The sequence below is a fragment of the Schistocerca piceifrons genome, chromosome 4 (assembly GCF_021461385.2).
Source record: "Schistocerca piceifrons isolate TAMUIC-IGC-003096 chromosome 4, iqSchPice1.1, whole genome shotgun sequence".
NCBI lineage: Eukaryota > Metazoa > Arthropoda > Insecta > Orthoptera > Acrididae > Schistocerca > Schistocerca piceifrons.
Window position 1 is genome coordinate 217510660 of NC_060141.1, and position 22048 is coordinate 217532707.

At 42.7% G+C, this 22048-nt stretch overlaps 1 protein-coding gene across 1 annotated transcript in view; it reads left to right on the forward strand.

The window, feature by feature from the left end:
- Nucleotides 1-22048, forward strand: part of LOC124795739 — a 97022-nt gene that overhangs the window by 3944 nt on the left and 71030 nt on the right. Inside the window, exons 2-3 of the mRNA XM_047259822.1 lie at nucleotides 10977-11496; nucleotides 11553-11770. Coding sequence (XP_047115778.1) covers nucleotides 10977-11496; nucleotides 11553-11770 — 738 coding nt within the window. The remainder of the gene's footprint in view (nucleotides 1-10976; nucleotides 11497-11552; nucleotides 11771-22048) is intronic.

Consider the following 22048-nt stretch of genomic DNA (forward strand, 5'->3'; position numbering starts at 1 on the left):
CACACCCATCTATACTTGCACGTCATTAGCCATAATTATCCGACACAGAAGCGCACTGCGGTAAAAATGTTGGCACATGGTGCAAAAATGATATCACATGCCGATAACATACCCATGAGCTCAGCCACCTACAATAGGTCAACAGCAACGCCGGTTACGACAATAACCAAATAAGTAAATTTGTTTCTAGCAAGAAACGAAACGAGACCAACGACGAGGAGCAGGAAAATAGTTCGCTGTTTTCACATTCTGTGCGTCCGTGTTGTGTAAGATCAGCTGATTGCTGAAGAGACACAAACTGAAATCGTTGTTAAGGCCTCCACCAAAACTCCTCCAATTACTAAGACCAGTTAAAGATGCGGCACGTCTCAGAACATATTAGATATACAAAATACCTTGCGAGCGCGGTCTTTCTAAGATCTAATAAACAGTGCGCACTACAAGACAACACAGGAGAGAGCATTAGAGGTTTTATTGTCTGCGCTACCCAGAAAAATCCGCTTTAGCTGAGCATACGCTAGAAGATTGTCACCGGAACAAATCTGAAGAAACCTTTGTTGTAGCTCACACTAACGGCTCCTCGTACAGTGTAATTACGGACACTATTGGAATAAGAAGCACTGAAAACGCTCCTAGTTGAGACATCGACCTGCATCTCGGCCCTGGCTCGAATCCAGCTATCGCTGGTTTGAAGCGGGCGTATTTAACATCGAGTCAACGAATGCGCTTTTATGGCGGTGCCGTTAGCACCAGTGACGTGACACCAGCAACGAGAATAGGAGTATATAAGAGGGTATTAGCAGCCGACTGGCAGTCATACCACTTGACAATGGCCGAGAAGTGTTTGGTCGAAAGCTGATGGCACTGTAACCGCTTGACGACGCTGGAAGGCCGAGAACATTTTAGGCAGTGTTACTGCTAGATACTACATTATCCTCTGGTGTTGTATCATATTCTCTACTAACCACTTTTTCCATCCAACGTTCTCGCCACTAGATACTTCCGTGCTTAATTTTTAACGTTTTCCTGTTTCTTCTGCTCTACATTTTTCTGTTGCGTACGTTTCGCTTACTTGCTTTTTCAATCTCCAGACGTACAGTTTGAAACACTACTCACAGCTCCACGTTAGTGGCAAAGAGCCGTATTTAAACTCAATGAAACTCAATCTTTGTGTTATCACATACGATAGGGCTTGGCGATACGTAGGCGAAGGCACTGAATCAAAATTTGGATTCAACATCCCATTGATGAAGAAGTACTTATGGATGTAGTAGAAGCTGTGATTGAACATAGTTTGCGAAAAACCTATATGTTTACCTACAACGAATGTTGTAAGGATGGGCACCGTTCTGAAGCATGGACAATTATATAATGGCAGTCAGATCACATTTCTTTACGCTGTAGTAGTGGCCACTATTGGTCTAAATCCACCAGCCACCTCCCAAGCGATTATCTTTCTCAGCCTCACTCGTCGTATTGCAAATTTACTGGGTACGGCAGTGGATACTGCTACTGAGTGAATTGTGTGCTCCGACTGTCACTGGATAATACTTCAGCACAGACACTCAAGGTTTCTTCTACAATCTTATTATTATCCTAACACTCTACCTCTATCTCTGTGAACATATGATAAGCACAAACTTTACCATTTTCTGCAAAGGGGAAAAGTGAATAATACTACAACAGAAATCAAAAGTATAAAACAGGACCGCTATCTCAGACCTGCAAGTGTACTCGTGGTATTCGGCGACAGCTGTGGGTAGTCTACTTATTTTTTATATAACTCATATATGTGATCAATAATTTCTGAAATTAACCTTAAATGCAAGTTTCCAAAAGGAATACATCTTTCGCTTCTACCTCTAAATATGCTATTTATGCTTTCTGCCTCGCTTGAAAATTCTGAATGTCTTTTGTGACTAGTTCTCTGCGCAAAACATTTTTAATAGAAGAGATAAAGCAAATATGCATAGCTAATATTGCTCCACTGCAATACAATACTTATATACTTGACCGACAGATTTTCTTAGTGTGCTTTCTCCTGGAAGCTACAATTATGCCAACTCAAAAAGGCGTGATTACTTTGTCAGCTTATTCGCAGCATTTACACTCAATACAGGCTCACTTTTGGTCATGACGAAAAAATTTGTTAAAATATGCAGATCCATAATGGAATTTTTTCTATTTAGTTTGCAAAAATTCCACAAGATCAAGTACTGTAGAAATTTTCAATACATTTTACACAAATTAGTCCTCATTTGTAGTTCTTGATTTACTACGGTAATACGTCATGTATTATGCAACATCCGAAACGAGCTTTTCATTTGGATGCAAGATATGGAGTACACAGCGAGTCACAATAATTAATAAATAGGTATGCTTGTCATCATGTCACTTCATTTGGTTGGAATTTATTAGTTAACAGTTGTTACTACAAAAACTTCCTTGGTCAACTGATAGCAACATAGGAAACGAAACAGCTATTCAAGAGTGTGTTTGCGATTTCTTTGAAATGCTTTTCTAGACATTAAACTTATTGGATTCATGTTTCTAAAAATGTTTGTTGTTGAATTATGGAAAACATTTCTTGGCAGAAAATTAGGACAAAGTGTTGATATCAGGAGCCTAATTTAAAAAGCTGTTATAATTTAAAGGTTATCACAAATACTACAGTACTGCACCAAAACAAAATACAGGTCGTAGTCGCAATGAAACGATTGTCGAGAATAAAAGAGCATTCGTCCTGCAATAATAAAATGGTAGATCATTCCATGTATTTTCTTTTATTTCTTCATAAAGAAAGTGGTATTTCTAGTCTAACTGCAAATGGAGCAATATTAGATATCCATATTTGATATTAGGACGATTGTATTTGTCAAGAAGACGAAATATTTTCACTATTTGGAGGCTGTGTTCGAATAAATTTACGAGTTCCACGGTATTTAGTCGAGTTTGGTAGTATACGTCTTCAGAACGCCAGCCACTTGTGGATACCTCTCTCCATGTGTACACTTGAAACTGTGACGATCGTTCAGGATGCTGTTGCACTAGATGCCTGGTAATTGAGTTGTTTATTGACACTGACCTAAAAAGCCATCTCACGTATTTAACTGAATGCTGAATGAAGCCAAAAGGTTTAGCCGTAAGGTTGGATACAGAATATGCTATTGATTATTATAGAGACGGTATATTTCTAAATTTAGTAATCTGTGGTAGGGAACGAATGATAGTAAATGAGTGATTAGTTTCTCGTTGATTATAAAAAATTTACGCTTTATAAAATAAGTTTAATCACATACGAAGTGTTAAAAGTGGCGACCGCGAACCTCACTGCTCGCAAAATAGTAAAATGTTACATTCTCCCGGAGGTACCTGTTGTCTGATGTAGAATGAGCTAGGCAGATAACACCTGACCAACCAGTAGCTCTTCGTTTTCCACCGGGTTTTCAGAGATCAGTTATCTGATGTGACCCAACAGCAAGAAATTTACCGTTGCCATGTAATATATCAAGGTGTTTTGAAATATAAATAACAACACAAAATAACCAGTCATCAAATTTTAAGTCTATGATTTAAGACTCGTTTCTGAAGTCGTGCTCCACTGTCTGGCGGCAGTTGCTATGTTTAGCTGACGTGTGCTGCTCCTTTCCATTCTGCGTCAAAATATCTGTAGTCCTGCGTAAACTCGTTGCGTACTTTCTTCGAGTGTACTGTATTTGAGCTTAATACGCTCTATGTTCATAAGACCAGAGCAGCTGAGCCAAATTCTGGAACTGCCATCTAATGAAGTCGCATTGTCTCCGAAACATGACGTATGTAATTAAAACTCGAAATTTTTTGCCTGGTTTCTTTATATTTTTATTTGTATTTTAACAGTCACGGAAATATCAATCAAACACGTGTATATGTGAAGATTGTATTTTGTTTCCAAAATTTGCGCGACCAATGACGTGTCCCACAAGCATTACTGATTCAAGACCTCGTTCCACCTGAAATAATAGATCCTGACATAGACTCATTATCTCAAATACTCATTTCAGTATTCAGTATCGTGTCGCTGGTATAATGTTGACTTTGTACAGAGTATCCCAAACCCTTAGGATACAAATACACAACTTATACAGGAGACTAATCTGAGTATTTTGAGTTACCTTAGGGACCAATGGAGTGTTTATGTCAGGTGATACGATGTTTCGATGGAGTAATACACGAGAATCACTTGTTTGTAATCTGCGTATGTTGAGTAACAAACAGACGCCTACCATATCAGTGCTGGTAACGTTATCTTTACAAATAATACGTCGAAATAATCAGCAACCAGCTGCATGAAAGAAATTTAATGTCTTAACCGGGTTCGGGCTTTTAGTGTCTTTCTTCGGTATCTATAGTCTTTTGAAGAAGGGCACTAAGTGCCCGAAACCAGTTAAGAATTTAAATTTGTTTTATGCAACGTGCTGCTGATAATTTCGATATACACAACTACAGTTGCTGAGGATGGACAAAAATAACGGTGGTGCTTACAGTTCGCGACTACTTGTTGAAGATAAAAAATTATTCGCTACAGGCATATGTATTTAATGACTGGTACAGCAGGCTTTAGCGCTCAGAAAACCGAACAAATGTACTGGGAAAGGTTACGCAGCAAACGTCATCCAAACTGGAAGCGATCTATCACAGTGCATAGACGCTTACGAGAAATTTGGTCGTTCAATCCACTGCGAGTTGGCCGTGGTTCTGTAAAAAACGTATTTTCGCTCAGAAGAATCTGAGTCGGTTGTGCTGAATTGTTTAGGAAAAGATTAACCAATTACCACTCATCAACTAGCACGCTCTACTTCGAAGAGTACAGCGTGGAGAGAACTGGTGGATTACCTGCGGCGTCACAGTGCACGCATTTCGACAGGTAGTCACGTTTAACACTTGCTATGAGCTTAATTTGTTGCTGTTGTGAGTAAACTGATTATGTCAGTGAAATACTACGTAATCATTTCCAACCATCACTTCCTTGTTTCGAAAAAGTCAGTTTAGAATCCTCAGCCATCTGTCTTATTTTGATCCTAGAGATTACGAACTTCATGTTAGTTTCGGATCTGCTCTGATCTGTTACACGTCCAGGTAGGTCTAATAAAAACAGATGACGTTCCTATGTTAACAGTTTTATATGCGCCTGCAGAGGAGGAGGCGGTATAGTTCTGGAACGTATGAAGTATCCGTAGCAGGCATCATAGCGTGATATCTTGTTTAAACACAGCCTTAATATCTCGTCTTCTTCACACTCATCAATGAACGGTTCTGAAAGCTGTCATTCTGTCACTGACGTAATATGTAAGTGAGCGGACCTTAAGTGTTCAGTCATATGCGATCGTAAAAATCGTGAGTCGTACAATGTGTCGGCGGTGTACCATGCCGCAATTTTCAGGATTCGCTGTATATGAGTGCAAGGTTTTTAGGCGAATTTCACTGACAAAATCTCCTCAAGTTATCAACCGCGTCGTCTTGAACCAACGTTTCAACGAGATTCATTCTCATTATCATCTGACGAAAGACTGTTCGGTGCACAAGGTTACGGCATTCCTACATCAGTTTAGACCTAGTCAGGCAGCCTTTCTGGCTGAACTTGGACATTAACTTGTTGTAATCCATATTTCCAGAGAAAACTAATCTGTGAATCTATTTGTGCCGTAAATTTCTAAAGGATATCACATTAAAAGGAATCTTGTTTTATTCGGGCATATCATGAAATCTACAGCAAAAGAAATAAAAAATAATAATAAAACAGCTAGAGCAAAGACAGGAGAACAGGTAACGAAAACATAACATTTTATTTTCACTTTCATACCTAAAATTTTACGCTTTCTGTTCAAACGATGTATCAAAGCGGCTGTTGTGGCTTTGGTTTCTCTGCCCTAGCTTCTTCAGTCATTAACTAGCCTCCTGTTGGAGCTTTCTGAAAGAAAGGGAAGACAAAGGTCAAGTAACTGCTATCTTGATGCGAGTGTTTCGAAGTGACACCATTTCTCTTTGTTACATTTCAATTTCGACACATATTTACGCAAACAGATTTTTCCTTTGGCCTCTTGGGGATGAGCCGTCTCAGCTTCAAGCTTTCCGATTCCAGACGAAATGACAGTGGTCAGCGGGAAGAGGAACCCAGTACCTCCATTTCAGTAGCTATAAAAGCTTATCACTAAACCAAGGACTCAACACCATTCTTTGCGGCAAATATTCCCAGATGCAACATGCAGTGTCTTTGCTTTGCGCCAGTTCGGCGAATCACGCATGTATCAGGCTGAGACACCATATACGTTTCGGAAAACTTATTGACAATTGTCTCAGGGTCACTTTGAAACAAATGGAAAATTGGCTTTGCCGCCTTTACTCAGGTTCCTTTGTTCTTCTCCTTACGGGGAGATGCATTGCTACTGGCTGGAACTGCACTGCCAATTGGCGATGGTATGCGAGAGTTAGGTGGCAGTGTATCATTATGTTTACATGCGACACATCTTCCTAAAGACGGAAACCGAATTTTGGAAACCGGTTTTCACTGTCCTGTTTACATGTTGAATTCTGAAGCGGATTTGCTAGCCCAATTAAATATGGCGTCTGGAAAACAGTTGTTCCAGTTTCTGTTTAGTCAGCACAGTCGCTGTTTCTCTTCACTTAATTATTGGAGGTAGATAGGTTCACGTTCTGTTAAATATTTCTGCTTCTCTTTCACTGCTTAATACGTCACTCCGTCCATATTAGCCTACTGTTTTGAGAATAATGATAACTCAAGCATATTTAAAAACGGTTATGCATTTACCTGGTAGCGAAAATCGATTGTGGAAATGGAAAACCAGCAGCTACAAACAGATTTCCAAAATCGATCTTGGCGTGTTTACAGGACTAAAAAGAAACGGGGTTTATCAAATCCGGTTTGGGAAGCCACATGTAAACATAGTATATGATAGACGGTATGTTGTGTGTGGGAAGACATGAATTGCTGTGCGTGTAGCCGCAGCACACTGTGGACATGGGCTGGCGTTTAATGCCTCCTGCTCTGATTGTTAGGCTTTCAGCTAAGAACAAAAGCACTGAATGACCTATGAGCAGTAGCTGAAGTGCGTCACATCAGGCCGTGTTCCATACAAGCAGGAAATCTGTCTTAACAAAGAATTTTATGGGTGGGTCCAAACATCAGATTGCCGAGCTTAAATTCTTCGTCTCACCAGTCGAATTTTTCGCTAGCAGCTATCGTAGCTACGGATTAACGCCCTGTTTCCTCACGAAAGAGAGACACAGGTCCAAGAATGTCTTTTTTGGAAGAATTTCTACGTCAGTTTGATTATCGTTTAGTATGCCTGTACACGTGCTGCATATGGTCACCAATTTGTCAGGTCCCTTCGACAGTTTCTACCGCTGTCTATTACAAAATATTTGAACAGGTGAACATCCGCAGCTGAGGAACGTATTCATAGAATGAAAATCTGCTTCATTTGCCAGTAATTTTGTTAAATTATTCAACGACCGATTTCGAAGCTTAATGCTTCATATTCAGGTGCCACCAAATAATTATATGATCATAAATGTGTGGCAGTCGGGCCAGTCAGTCATGGGGTATCACACCCACGTCAAACAAAGACTTAAGAGCGTAGGATTGGCAACTACAGCGCACGACTGAACAGCAAGATGCCGAGGTGACTAGTGAAGACGGGCCAGGAGCCAGCTGACCGTGGTCATGGGAGATCTCACCCACGTCAGACACATGCTTGTGAGCGTACGTAGGTGCTGGTCCCATGCCCCCATGAGTTTGCTTCACGTGGGTGTAATATCCAAAGACTGACTGGCCAGACCACCACACATTTACGTTTCCATAATTATTTGGTGGCACTTGAATATGAAACCTTAAGCTTGGAAACCGGTCGTGCATAAGCGGATTTTGATTCTGTGAAAATTGTCTGTTCGGTATAGGGCAACAAACAGCCGCGGTTGCGTCCTTTGCATCAGCTCCTACAAAGGCGCTTCAGACGACATCTGCAGTGATATCTGCAATGTTATTGTCAGGTCTGCCGCCTCCATCGACGTCCCCATTTACTACTCCAGGTGGCACGTGGACCCATCAAACAGACACATTACAACCGTTTCCATAAACGCATGAAATATATTCTCAATCGCGAATATGTAAGGCCATCACATGTAGAGGGAACTGCCGACAAGGAAAATTTGCGTCGGACAGTGACTCGAAAGCGGATTTCCCGCTTATCACAAGAGGTCGCCCTGTCCTTTTCTTTGTCTCATTTTGTAATTTATAGTTGGTTCGATTTGTTCACGGTGGACATCCAATGACGCTTGTTCAAGTTCATCGTTGATCCATTTTGTTTATTACAGAGGGTAACTAACCCTATGACCGAACAAGCTGAGCCACCGTGCCGGCAACCATTACGCTATTCGAGCTGCACTCACGGCCAGATCCAAACTTCCATATGTCATGAACCACATGTCTACACCCTGTACCCGTACATCCATTATGTATCTTCGCGTACAGGCGAAAAATTTTACTTGAAAGTCGCTTGCTCGATGTTGACTATTATAATCGGTATTGCAGTGCCTGTGTTATTAAGAAGTACGATAAGTGTTCCTCTGGACATGGTTTGGTGGTAATTTCATATAGGACCAAAGTGCTGAGGTCATCGGTTCCTAAGCTTACACACTACTCAATCTAACTTAAGCTTACTTACGCTGAGGACAACACACTCACACCCATGCCCGCGGGAGGACTCAAGCCTCCGACTGGGAGAGCCGTGCGAACCGGAGCAAGGCGCCCCAGACCGCGTGGCGTGGCCTCTGTACAGGCATGCATGTCGAGGCAACAGGCACTGTGGCGACTGCAGCCACTATGAAATACATGAAACGTATTCACAAACATGAGCTGTACAACGCATGCATGCCCAAACGAACATTGCATCGTAGTTCTTAACAACATAGGCACTCCAATATCGCATATACCCACTTATACCAGGGATCGAGCATTAATTAAAATGTCCTTCCTTGTGAAAATTACACTACTGGCCATTAAAATTGCTACACCGAGAAGAAATACAGATGATAAACGGGTATCCATTGGATAAATATATTATACTAGAACTGATATGTGATTACATTTTCACCCAATTTGGGTGCATAGATGCTGAGAAATCAATACCCAGAACAACCACCTCTGGCCGTAATAATGGCCTTGATACGCCTGGGCATTTAGTCAAACAGAGGCGTGTACAGGTACAGCTGCCTATGCAGCTTCAACACGATACCACAGCTCATCAAGAGTAGTGACTGGCGTATTGTGACGAGCCAGTTGCTCGGCCAACATTCACCAGACGTTTTCAATTGTTGAGAGATATGGAGAATTGGCTGGACAGGGCAGCAGTCGTAAATTTTCTGTATCCAGAAAGGTCCGTACAGGACCTGCAACATGCGGTCGTGCAATATCCTGCTGAAATGTATGGTTTCGCAGGGATCGAATGAAGGGTAGAGCCACGGGTCGTAACACCTCTGTTCAAAGTGCTGTCAATGCGAACAAAGGTGACCGAGACGTCTAACCAATGGCACCCCATACCATCACGCCGGGTGATACGCCAGTATGGCGATGACGAACACACGCTTCCAATGTGCGTTCACCGGGATATCGCCAAACATGGATGCGACCTTCATGATGCTGTAAACAGAACCTGAATTCGTCCGAAAATATGACGTTTTGCCATTCGTGCACCCAGGTTCGTCGTTGAGTACAGAATCGCAGGCGCTCCTGTCTGTGATGCAGCGTCAAGGGGGTAGCCTCAGCCATCGTCTCCGAGCTGATAGTCCATGCTGCTGCAAACGTCGTCGAACTGTTCGTGCAGATGGTTGTGGTCTTGCAAACGTCCCCATCTGTTGGCTCAGGGATCGAGACGTGTCTGCACGATGTGTTACAGCCATGCGGATAAGATTCCTGTCATCTCGACTGCTAGTGATACGAGGCCGTTGGGATCCAGCGCGGCGTTCCGTATTACCCTCCTGAACCACCGATTCCATATTCTGCTAACAGTCATTGGATCTCGACCAACGCGAGCAGCAATGTCGCGATACGATAAACCGCAATCGCGATAGGCTACAATCCAACCTTTATCAAAGTCAGAAACGTGATGGTACGCATTTCTCCTCCTTACACGAGGCATCACAACAACGTTTCACCAGGCAACGCCGATCAACTGCTGTTTGTGTATGAGAAATCAGTTGGAAACTTTCATCATGTCAGCACTTTGTAGGTGTCGCCACCGGCGCCAACCTTGTGTGAATGCTCTGAAAAACTAATCATTTGCATATCACAGCATCTTCTTCCTGTCGGTTAAATTTCGCGTCTGATGCACGTCATCATCGTGGTATAGCAAATTATTGGCCAGTAGTGTGCATAATGTGTACGTGTGCAGGTTTTCATGCATAAAAGACGAAACACGGAAGTTTGGGTATGTCCGTGAGAAATGGACGAATAACCAAAGCAGTTAAGATGACCGTTCGAGTACCGGATCCGACTAAAATATTCGCTGCCGTAATTCCATTATACACCTGATGGTTGTCCGTGTTCACAACTGTGTATACATTTCATGTATTTCATAGTAGCTGTAGTCTCCGCAATGCTTTTTCGTTCGGAGGAAGGAAAATTGCATCGTATGTCTTAACAGTACAGGCACTGCAATATCGTGCAGTGTTATTGTCTAGCGGGATGCCTCCCTCTGCTTGCCCTTCTACGACTCGACGTGGCATGTGGTATCATCAGAAAGACACATAACAAGCGTTTCCATAAACTGTTCCACTTTCTTCCTCTGCTTTTATAGAGGGTACGAACTGCAGGGTCGCAAATGACTGAACACCGGAGGATCATCGATATTATGTGCAAACGCGCCTGCGAGCGAGAGCAGACGGAGTGTAGTTGTTGGTGGTTGTCTGTTCCCGGTGGGCAGCCCGATGCTGGTGATCGCGAAGGTCGAATACCACGAGTACGCGGACGGGTCAGAGTTCGCGGCGTGCCTGAGCGAGGCGGCGACGGCGTGGCCGCGGCTGTTCTTCGCGGCGAGCGCGGCGCTCTTCTTCGCGCTGCCGCTGCTGCTGCTGCTGGTGCTGTACGGCCGCATCGCGCGCCACCTCGTGGCCGCCACCGCCCCTGCCGGCAGCGCCGCCCCCGCCGAGCCGGGCCCGGCGCGCGCGCGCCGTCAAGTGGCGCTCATGCTGGCCACCGTCGTGCTCTCCTTCTTCCTCTGCCTACTGCCCTTCCGCGCCTTCGCTCTCTGGGTGATCTTCGCGAGCGACGAGGCTGTCTCCGGGCTCGGCCCCGAAGCTTACTTCAACCTGCTCTACTTCTGCCGCACCATGCATTACGTCAACTCGGCGATGAACCCCATCCTGTACAACCTGATGTCGTCCAAGTTCCGCGCGGGGTTCGCGCGGCTGTGCGGCCTGGGGCGGCGGCGGCGGCTGGCGCTGCTGAGGGGCGGGTCGGGAGGCGCGCGCAACGGCACGCTGCGCACCACCACCTCCAGCTGCACGTCGCGCTCCAGCGGCCGGCGGCCTCTGCGCTCCTCGCCGGACCTGCTCGGCTGGCGCTCCGCTTCCTCTTCGCGGACGTCACTGCCGCCGTCGCTGTCCCGCGCCCTCGCGCCCAGAGGCAGCGACGCCAGCGAATCCTCCGCCGTGACGTCACTCTGCGAGTCGAGCCCTCCGCGCCGCCAGCGGCCGGCCAACGGCAGCAGTCCGCCGCGCAAGTCCAGCGCCGCCGAGTCGCGGGCCGACGCCTTCAGGAGGAACGCCATGATGAGGTCTACGCTGCTCACCCTCGATGTGGCCGACATAGACGCTATCGACGAGGCGCCCGAGAGTTGCGTTTGAGACTGATCAAGTGCTCCAGCTCCCAAGAGGCTTCCACGCGTAAATACCAAAGAAAGTGTAGCAAGAACTTCTCCCGGCAGTAGGGACACACAAAATCCTTGAGCCAAGGGGAAATCTGTGCAGAAACATTCCGTTTCCAAACTTCTACGCAAGACACAAAGATCTTAATGACTTAAGATGCTACTAAGTATTGATTTAAATCAATGTAAAAGTTGAAAATGTGTGCCGGACCAGTATTCGAAACCGGCTTCTTCTTACTAGGCAGATGCGCTGACCATAATGCCATCCGGATATATCTGAAAGAAAAGTCACCATATATGCAATGTGTCCGCATGGCACAGTGGTCAGCGCATGTACCTGCTACGCATGAGACCAGGGTTCGAATCCTGGTCTGGCTTGAAATTTCAACTTTCCGCATTGATTTAAATCAATCCCCTCTAGCATCTAATGTTATTAATTCCTTTCCGTCGTGATTCATAGTAGCTGCAGCATCAAAATGGTGTTCTTTCGGACATGTCTGAAGAACAGACCCCACATATACTCTACACAAGGAGCCACCATCTACTATGCTCACCTAAGAGTGCGAAACTCTTAAGAGTATTTATGTGGCATTTTATCGTTGCACATATACTGAAAACATAAAAACATTATTTGTTTCAAAGGAAATATTGTCTTCAAATACCAAAGAGAGCAACTGAAAATGAGTGTCCTAAGCTTTAACCTTATGTAAACCTAGATTTAGAACTTTTGTCGTTTCTCCAAATCGCTTAAGGCGAATGCCAGAATCGTTTCTTTGATCCATTCTTGTCCAATTTACGCTTCAGATTGGTTCCTGACGGTCTCTTCTTCAACATCATTTACTCTCCCAATCTTACACCAGAGACGTACGGGACAGTTTAAAGTAATGAAACAGTGGTCTGCAAATCAGGTACGCAAAGGGACAAGTATTTTTCTGTATAGTCAATGACCCTAACTTTTTATGCTATGTATTTCTAAGCTATTAAGTTTACCATTAACATTTTTTTCTTTTTTAACACAACTCCCTAATTTTTGTCACGTCATGTAGAGAACTCAAAAGAAAAGTTTATTATATACGCAGTGGTTTGATTTTAAGCAATACTTTTCGTGAAAAAAGCCCGTGAATGTTTCATATATAAACGACAAGATTGCAAGCCCAGAGGAGGTTCTGCTACGTTACGATACGTTTACGCGGCAGATAGTGAAATTTTCCTGTGGTGTTTGTCTTTTTATTTCCAGGTTTTTCTGTGAAATGTTTCATCATGTATAATTAATTGTGTCTTTTCACTATGTTAATGTTTAATTTAGTGCTCAAATTGATTGTTCAGTTAAAAACATAATTACTTCAATATCTCGATAGGTACTGAACTATAGTAGATGATACACCACACCAATTGTCCCCTCTCCTACTACCAGTTGAAAACTGCTGAGGTTCTTCTAAAGGTTCCGTAAATATTTTAAGTTAAATACTTAGGGAGCTCTGTTTGAATAACCATAGGTTTATACTACCAGAAACTAGTACAAAAATTTTTTCAGAGGTTTTGAGTGTGGTAGTATCACAACTTGTCATAAATATTTGACGTAACAGTTTCTAGGATGTCACACGTTTCCGACAAAAATTAAGGTCACGGAGGTGTGTTGACAGCGGTCACCCGACCTTGACACGCCGATATTAATAAAAATCAATCAAGTACATCTCTTTCTCCTCCTCAGTCATGCGTTTCAGTCAGACCATTATACACCAAGAAGACGGTTTCGTGTTATATAACTTGTGGCTTAGCGACTCTAAAAGTACTCGATATGACTACACTAAAAAAAACTGCAAGTAGGCACTTCCATAATGTCTGCCTGAAAGAGAAGTTTGAGCATTGGTTTCCATTGTATGTCAAGATGTGATAATTCACAAATGAAAAAGAACGTTAGGCAAACGCTAAGGGCATCAAGAAAGGACATCACGACGCACACCGTACCTGAAAAGGACATTCGTATCAACTAAAGACTTTTCTGATCAGCAACGAATTCACTGCTGGACGTTCGACACTCCAGTCGAATGATGTTACAATTGCCGTCGTCGACAGTGCGTTAAACCATAATCTTCCGCTTTGATGTCTGTTCTGTTTGCAATATTCCACAGCATAAAAGATTCGGGAAACAGCCTGCACTTCCTCCAATATGTCATTGCGGATTATAATTTAGTATCGGCTGGGATAGACGAACATATTCTAATTTCTGAAACTCACCTCTCACATGGATAAACACGAAGTACTTTACTTTTTCAAACTGCCCGTAATTATTTAAATATAGTTTTATTTAGTTCATTATAATATTTTAAATAAAATAAGATATTCAACTTTCTGCTACGTTTATGCTGTACTCAACCGTGTAATTCGATTTTCAAGGAATTTTTTAATGTTTAAGGTATGGATAATATAGCTTAAATGTTGATGTACACAGCTATCATTCTTTCAATAGCATTGATTATACTAGATAGAAAAATGAACTTCAATATTGAAATGTGGAATTATATTAGTACTTAGACAACGCTCAATAACTCTTCGTAAAATCTCTGTCATACAATGTTTTACATGTGACATGTAAATCCACTAAAATAAATTACTTGAAAATCTTATGCGGATGAACAAATATTGCACACTATTCCATGAAATAATATTTTCTTGATTAGAAACTGTCATTTACTTGAAGTATTACAACACTATTTCTTGCTGGAGGATGAAAAAACAACTCATTCACTGGAGCGTTTTTCATGCGGACACAAATTTTGGTATGCAGAATCATATGTCCCGTGTAATCGTTACATTTATGTATGAATCCGTGCACGAAACACGCGCAAAGTAAATGTGAAAACCACGTTCCTTTGTTTTATTTCAGTGGCACATTAAGGCACTTACAACCGTAATTTTGTATCAGAGCAAAACAGTGCCACTAGTCTACAGCAAACCACAGGTAATAGTTCGCTTGACTGCTCTGTACAAGCAGCTTAATGAGACTAATCAAGGAAATTACTTCATAGGTCCCTACTGTTTCACTGAAAATGATTTACTGTGTTTTATTCTGGAATAAGTTCCCCGTGTCTAAATACACATTTTCTTTTGGACAAGATAGGATTATTTCTGTTGTTTGTCTTTACAGAAATCAGGAAGTTCGTATGGCCCACTTCTATAAGAATTACCTTTCAGAAACATTTTACGTTGCGCTGAAGTGTACTGATTAAGACTTCTTAACACACCAATACGTGTACAGTCAATGGCAGTAATCAACATCGGTGGTCGCCAAGTTGGATATTTCTGCAAACCAAAGGACCCTTGTGTTAATGGAATTACACTTTCCATTAAGTGATTAAATAATTCAAAAAAATTTTGTAAACCTTTCTGGTATTAAATAAGCTTTCAAATTTTATTAGTTTCGTAGTACGCTACTCCTAGAGAGATATTCTTGTTTTAAATTGTTGGAATAATGTCTCTTGCCATTCAAGTCTTGCCACAGAATTCAGTATATGTTTTTAAATAAGCTCACATTGTACGCAAATTCTAACAGTATATCAGTCGTTAAAGTGGACCTGAACTACAACTGTTACGAAAAACAAATTGTTGCCTTAATGTGTTTATCTATAGCGAAAGTGCAGTGTAGGATTCCTATGTTTTAAGACGATTAAATGTTATTATTCGTCATTCATCAGAAAGATACTAGTTCCGGAAACTAGAAAACATATATATACGAGCTTCTACTAATTCTGAATTGACTCGCATCCCACAATGCAGTTAAAATGTACAAATTCAGGTTTTTGTTTATCCCTTGATGCAGAGCATACTATCATGAAATTTTATTCCATTCTTGAAGCTTTACGGAATAAAAAACATTATATACATCAATTTTTGTAGATGCGTACTCTCATCGCTGATGGGATGTTATCTTGTTATGTGTACAAATCTGTCTTTTGTTAGGTAGTTAATAACTCATTACTTATTTTACTATTACGTAGCATTAATATGTAAGGAAATTAATAAATCTGATTGTTACTGCCAAACTTAATGTATGCTTCCATAAGCAGCCAATGTAAAGACTGCAATGTACTCAGGCAAAGCCTTATAAATGTATACATATTTTTTATGTACTGATATACAGCTTTAAGGACTTAGACCGCTATTTTGGTACGCTTTGTATGTGGAATAAAATCGATAGAATAAATTGTGTTAAAAATACTGTTTCTGAATTATGATATCTTGGACCCAATGTCCTTGACCTCGAGCTGGAATCCTGTTCTCGGCACTATGCAGTACAATGTCGCTACTTCATGTACTTTAGCTGTTAAACGTCACACGGATAAGTGATTAATTTTTCCGTAGGTAAGTTCATTATTTCTCGAAACGGCCACCTTAATATCCATCCCCATCTCCTCTCTTCTCCCTGAGTATAATCGTGTATATAGTTCGTAGTGGATGCTATTTAAATACTACAGAAGATGAAGAAAAAAATGCTTGCAGCTCTTAGATTAATTTCTGATGCAGGATTTTAACCCTAAAACCTCAACGGTAACCCTACTAACCATTTTGAAAGTACAGCTTAGAAACGAAGGGATAGTGAGAATAACGAGAAAATATTCGTTGTTCACATACTCATTCAATTATTTTTTATGTTTATGAGGCTATATTTATTTAATTCATCAGTGAATTACATAAAAGTGTTTCAGGCACAGCGTGTTGTTGAAATGCTTGCATCAGCACTACGAACCTAGAAGCAGAGCAGAACAGTTTTGGCGTGAGTCGTAGCGTAGTCGAAAACTGAACAATTCGGATGTACCTGACGATTTACAATCGGAGCAAATCCATACGCTGTGACAATCGGCTCTAGAGTTATTCTACCTTTTGTCGATGAAGAGCAATATTCATGTGGCAATAATTCTGGTTGATGGAAACACATTATAGGGGATATTTATTGCAGGCAGAGGATGGTTGCTGATTGCAACAAACTCTCGCCACAACGAAAGCGAAATGTGACAGACTGACTAACTGCCGTCAATAGTAAACAACGGCTGCAGCGAAACCGACGATTTGGCAACCCTGGAATTAGCACGTTACGTTAGGAATCAATAAACAGGAGTGGTGCCATCTGGACGACAAATGTCTGCCGTTGACCGTGTTATCGATGTTTAGTCGAGATGCCGACGTGGACCAGTGAAGACTGTTGCCGTTCGTCTTTTACAAAAACAACGACAGCTACGTGGCCGCGCATGCTCATTACAAGCTCGATCGTCATGCCCAGTCCCGCCGGTACATGCCATCAAAGTGTTTGTACTAAACTTTGAGGAAACGGGTGATACGGTGCGAAAGAGCGGTGGAAGTGCAAAACTCGTGTGCACGTCAGAGACCTTTGCAAGAGTGGAAGAAGCTTTCAGCCGAAGTCCCAGGACTTCTGCACGCAAGCATGCGCTGCAACTTGATATACCCGTATCCCAGTGTACGGCGAATATTGCATTAAGGTGCTGAAAAACCCCCGTACATAATTTAGATAGTGCTAAAACTGATTGCGCTCGACCTCGCAAAGGGAATAAACATTTGCTGGTAATTGTTAGAACTCCTGAAGTACAACACAGCCATGTTCGACAATATGATCATGAGCGTTGAGGTCAATTTACACGCTTCGTGAAACACCACTTCGTAGTCAGAAAGTGCCAGTGTGGTGCGACATTTCATCGTTTGGAGCCATAGGGCACCTTTCCTTTTTTTTAAGACAATCGCAGCAACACTGTTATTGTGAATACGAAACGTTATGTTCACAAGTTGAAATATTTCCTAGATCGACAGGCGACAGCTTGCTTACTTCCCTGCAACTGCAGACACATTCTTCCAAGAAGACGGGGCAACATGCCTTGCCTTGCGGCATTCCATTAACGCGCTGCAGAACATCTTTTCTGGACATATCGTCTCCAGGAAACGGGAAATTTCCTGATCTCCAATAAACCCTGACCTTTCAGGGTGTGGGTCTTTTCCTTTGGGGTCATTTGATATCTCAGACCTTACGGTGGGCACGCCATACACCATCCAGAAACTGAAGTATCAAATTCCAGAGGAATCTAATCGAATTACAGTACCTTTCCCATAACTTGTGATGTCCCACTTCCGTAAGAGACTTGAATTGTTTGTGTAGGAAAACGGTGGACGCCTATTTGATGTCTGCAAGCAAAGTAAATTCATGTTGATTTTCTTTTTCATGGCTGTGAATAAATTTGTATCGCTGCTGGAGGTTTCAAAATCGCCCGTATCACCGACGCATCTGTTACTTGCAGTCGATTTAGTAAGGCTTAAATCATTTGAAGACATAAGTTATCTACGTACAGACCGTATAACCCACTAGAGTGTACATGTATCACAGCAGTAATCCCTCTCCTGTCCACACCCAGATAAATCTGTACGAGCCCTGAACTTCCTTAATCTGTCTTACACACATTACGTCAAACCTTTATTAGAGGGTTTCAATTACACTGTTGTACTGGTAAGTGGTAGTCTCCGGGAAGTTCAGGATGTTTCACGTACGACGTGCTGGGTCCATCGTCGAGTGGAAAGCAGTACCGGGAGGCAAGCTTCGTTCGCCACATAGGATGCGGCCTGTTTTGCGGACTTTGGCACTGACTATGGCTATTTGCTGAGATAAACTAGTTAGGGCCGGTCTTGGAAAGAAATCCGAGAAATACGTTGCGTCATTTAATATCTCACAATAATATGTCCTCGGCATATGCTCACAAAACTACACCATCTCATACCAGAATACCATGATATGACTGCCAAAATCATCACCGAATCCCACCATGTTTCACTCTTGAGACGTAAACTCGGCCATAAGTTAGAAACAGTATGCAACAGGACTCATCCAACCAGATGACATTCTTCCATTGGTCCATAGTCAAGGTACCATGGCTTCTGCACCACGTTTCCGTTATGGGCATTTACGTGAATGATGTAGGGTTTTTGGAATTCCAGATCACCCTACAATTCCTATCTTATAAAGCTCTCTTTGTGTTGGTTTGGTGCTGATGGGGTTTGTGAGTCCTGCAGCTATCGTGTTCTCATTTTAGTCAGGTCCTCTTCAATACAGAACCCATCTGGCACAAAATGTATCTGGTGTGGACGAACGGGACATGTAGGGAGGCAGTGTCGCCAGCCTCAGGGTGATGTGAATGAAGTAAGAGGAAGTAATAGTTTTAGAAGTAGAGGACCAGGGAAGAAAAATTTGTTTAATGCCAGTTGGAGCCCCAGGTCTACCTGCAGTCATTCCCAGATGATGTAACACTACGAAATCGTGTGCAGAGGTGGATTGTGCGACAAGAGGAATAGTAGGAAAAAACGGTAACAGGAGATTATTGGACACAGGGGCGCATTTGTTGGTCGCCAGTAGTGTTCTGGTTAAATGTAAACAATGGAACCCACCACGGTGCAGATGCGTGGAGTGGGGATAAAAATGTCATGCTATTAGGACTGGTGACCATAGACTTTTGCCTGGATACAGTTTAATTCGAACAATGTGCAGAGATTGTGCCACACATAAGGGTAAGCTACGACATGATTCTAGGAATAGATTTCTCATATCGGTATTGTGCTTTAATTGATCTTCGGCAACATAGAATGGAACTTGACGGGAAAATGTTTCAGTTAGATGAAGCCACTGTCAGTGTAGTGATGTTGCGAGGGGAGCCTGTCACGAAAGACGAACTGCGAACTGATTAAACTGCGCAAAATCACACTAAGATTTAATTCGCACAATTGTGTACCTAAGGGCATTGAGAAAATGCTCTGGGTCAGTGCTGAGTCTCACTTGATGGAAGGAATTTTGTGTGTGGTGCAACCATTAGAAGATAATGAAGTATTAAATCAGGAGGACTGCTTCCTTAAAACATTTATTGTATGCTTACAAGAAATAATGGGGGAAAAGAAGTGTTACGACTTCTGCACCACTTGTTAGCAGCAGACACAGTGGCTGCGCCGAAGACTGAAACGGCGTGGAGTTTTACAATTATTTATTGAACTTTCTTTACAATTTCTCCCTCGTCTTCGCTGCCCAGCCCTGTGTATCCCTCCGCCTGGCTGCTGCTGTGTAGATTCTCCGACAATACGCGCAACTCACGCCGCTGATCTCACTCGGGAGCCTCAGGCTAACAGTGCTCTGCTGAAGCCAGGATGCCCTATGGTTGAGATGAACTCGTCGCCGCTCGGCGCCAAAGTACGGGTACGCACACGGAACTGCATCGCCGTGTGGTCAGCTGCCAACACCTTCAGCACCGGCGGCTAGGAAGCCGTCAGTAGCGATATCCGTGAGGTTCCGTCATGGACGGAGCACGCGCCGTGGGCCGGGTTGCCGTGAAGTCCGGGCGTCAGTCCCCAGCGGCGCCTTTGACCAAGACCGTGCTGCAGCCGGTCCTGGTGGAAGTTCTCGCTGTAGTTAGTCAGCCATGGTGCCGACCGAACTCGGACCGACCTCCAGAGCTGAAGTTGACATCTGGCGGCGAACGGATGACTCCTGCGAGCTGGAACAGACTTCTGGAATAGTCACCTACGAAGATTGAACATTCGGACACGGACCACATCTGTCCTCAGATCCGTACTGCTTCCTAATGTCTGCTGCCGCCTGCGCTCCACTATTTATATCCGGCAGGAGGACGTTTTTTACCCTCGGTGGTAACTTTTTGTTATTACTCCCGCAGTATATTGCAGCGTAACTTAGTGTGCTGGCCTCACTTCCCCTTACTCAGCACTCTCCAGGCTTTGTTCAGCACTCGGTCTGTGTGCATCCTTGCGTCAGCCTGGTGGTAGACTGCTGCTGTCAGCAAGGCTATCTGTGCCTGTCTACTTCGCAACGACTGGTCGCCAATGTGCCTCTGTTTTGCCATTCTCCACTGCATGAAGCAACGCTTACTACATGTGGCCGCAACAGAAGGCACCTGTTTTTATAGATAATTTTAGCCAGAGGACATAAGATTAACAAAGGGAATTGTTAATCACTAATAAGAATATCCTGGAGGAAGAAAAATGGGACATAATGTGTGCCAGCCACGGACATTCGCTGGATGCCACTGAAACTGCATTACGAGAAACATGGGAGCTCCTATAGAGAAGCAACAGGGAACAGATGGAAAAATTGCTGCTGGAATTTAAGGATTTATTTTTTCTAAAAGGTCTATTAGTAGCACATTACACACCTCTGCGTACCAACAGGAAATAAATCACCAGTCTACCGCAAACCATACGGAATACCTGGCTAATTCCAGCCAGTTTTGGAGGAATTCAACGATCAATAGCTGAAAGACGGAGTAACTGATGAAAGTAATACTGCATGGTGGGCAGGAATTGTCGTCGTACCAAAAAAATTAATGGATGGAACAAAAAATATAGGTTTTGTTGTGAATACAGACATCTACATGCGAAGACCATAATGGACGCCTACCCTTTGCCAAACATCACAGAAACCTTGGATCATTTAGGGCAATACAAATATTTCCAAACAATGGAACTGAAAGCTGGCTATCACCAGACAGAGATTGCACCGCATGATCGACAAAAAACATTTTTTTGGCATCTTGGAGACAGCACAAATTCATAAGAATGCCATTCGAATAAAAAAATCCACCTGCAGCGTTTCAGAGATTAGTGACCAGAGTACTCAGAGGTTTAAAATCACGACAATATTTAGGGTATCTCGAAGACGTAATCATCTATAGGCGTTATATGCAACAGCATATGTAGGATTAAGGGAAGTATTTCTAAGCTAAAAGTAGCGAAGTTAACACTGAGCACAGAAATGTGAAATTTTGTGATGGAAGATGTAGCATACCTAAATCATGTCAAAAAAAAAAAGGGGTTATGACGGACTCAAGATTAATAAGAGCCTTATGGGAATTTCCTGTACTGGAATCTGTAAATCAGTTGCAATCGTTCTTACGTGTCACAAACTATTACCACCAGTTCTTAAAAGGATTTGAGGATATTGCCAAACCGTTGACACAATTGTTAAAAAAAGATACTAAATCTGAGTGGACAGAAGAGTGCCAGCATGCTTTTGAAGAGCCAAAAGAAGTCCTAACATCGAGTCCGATACTGATATTTCCGGATTTTAACAGAGAATT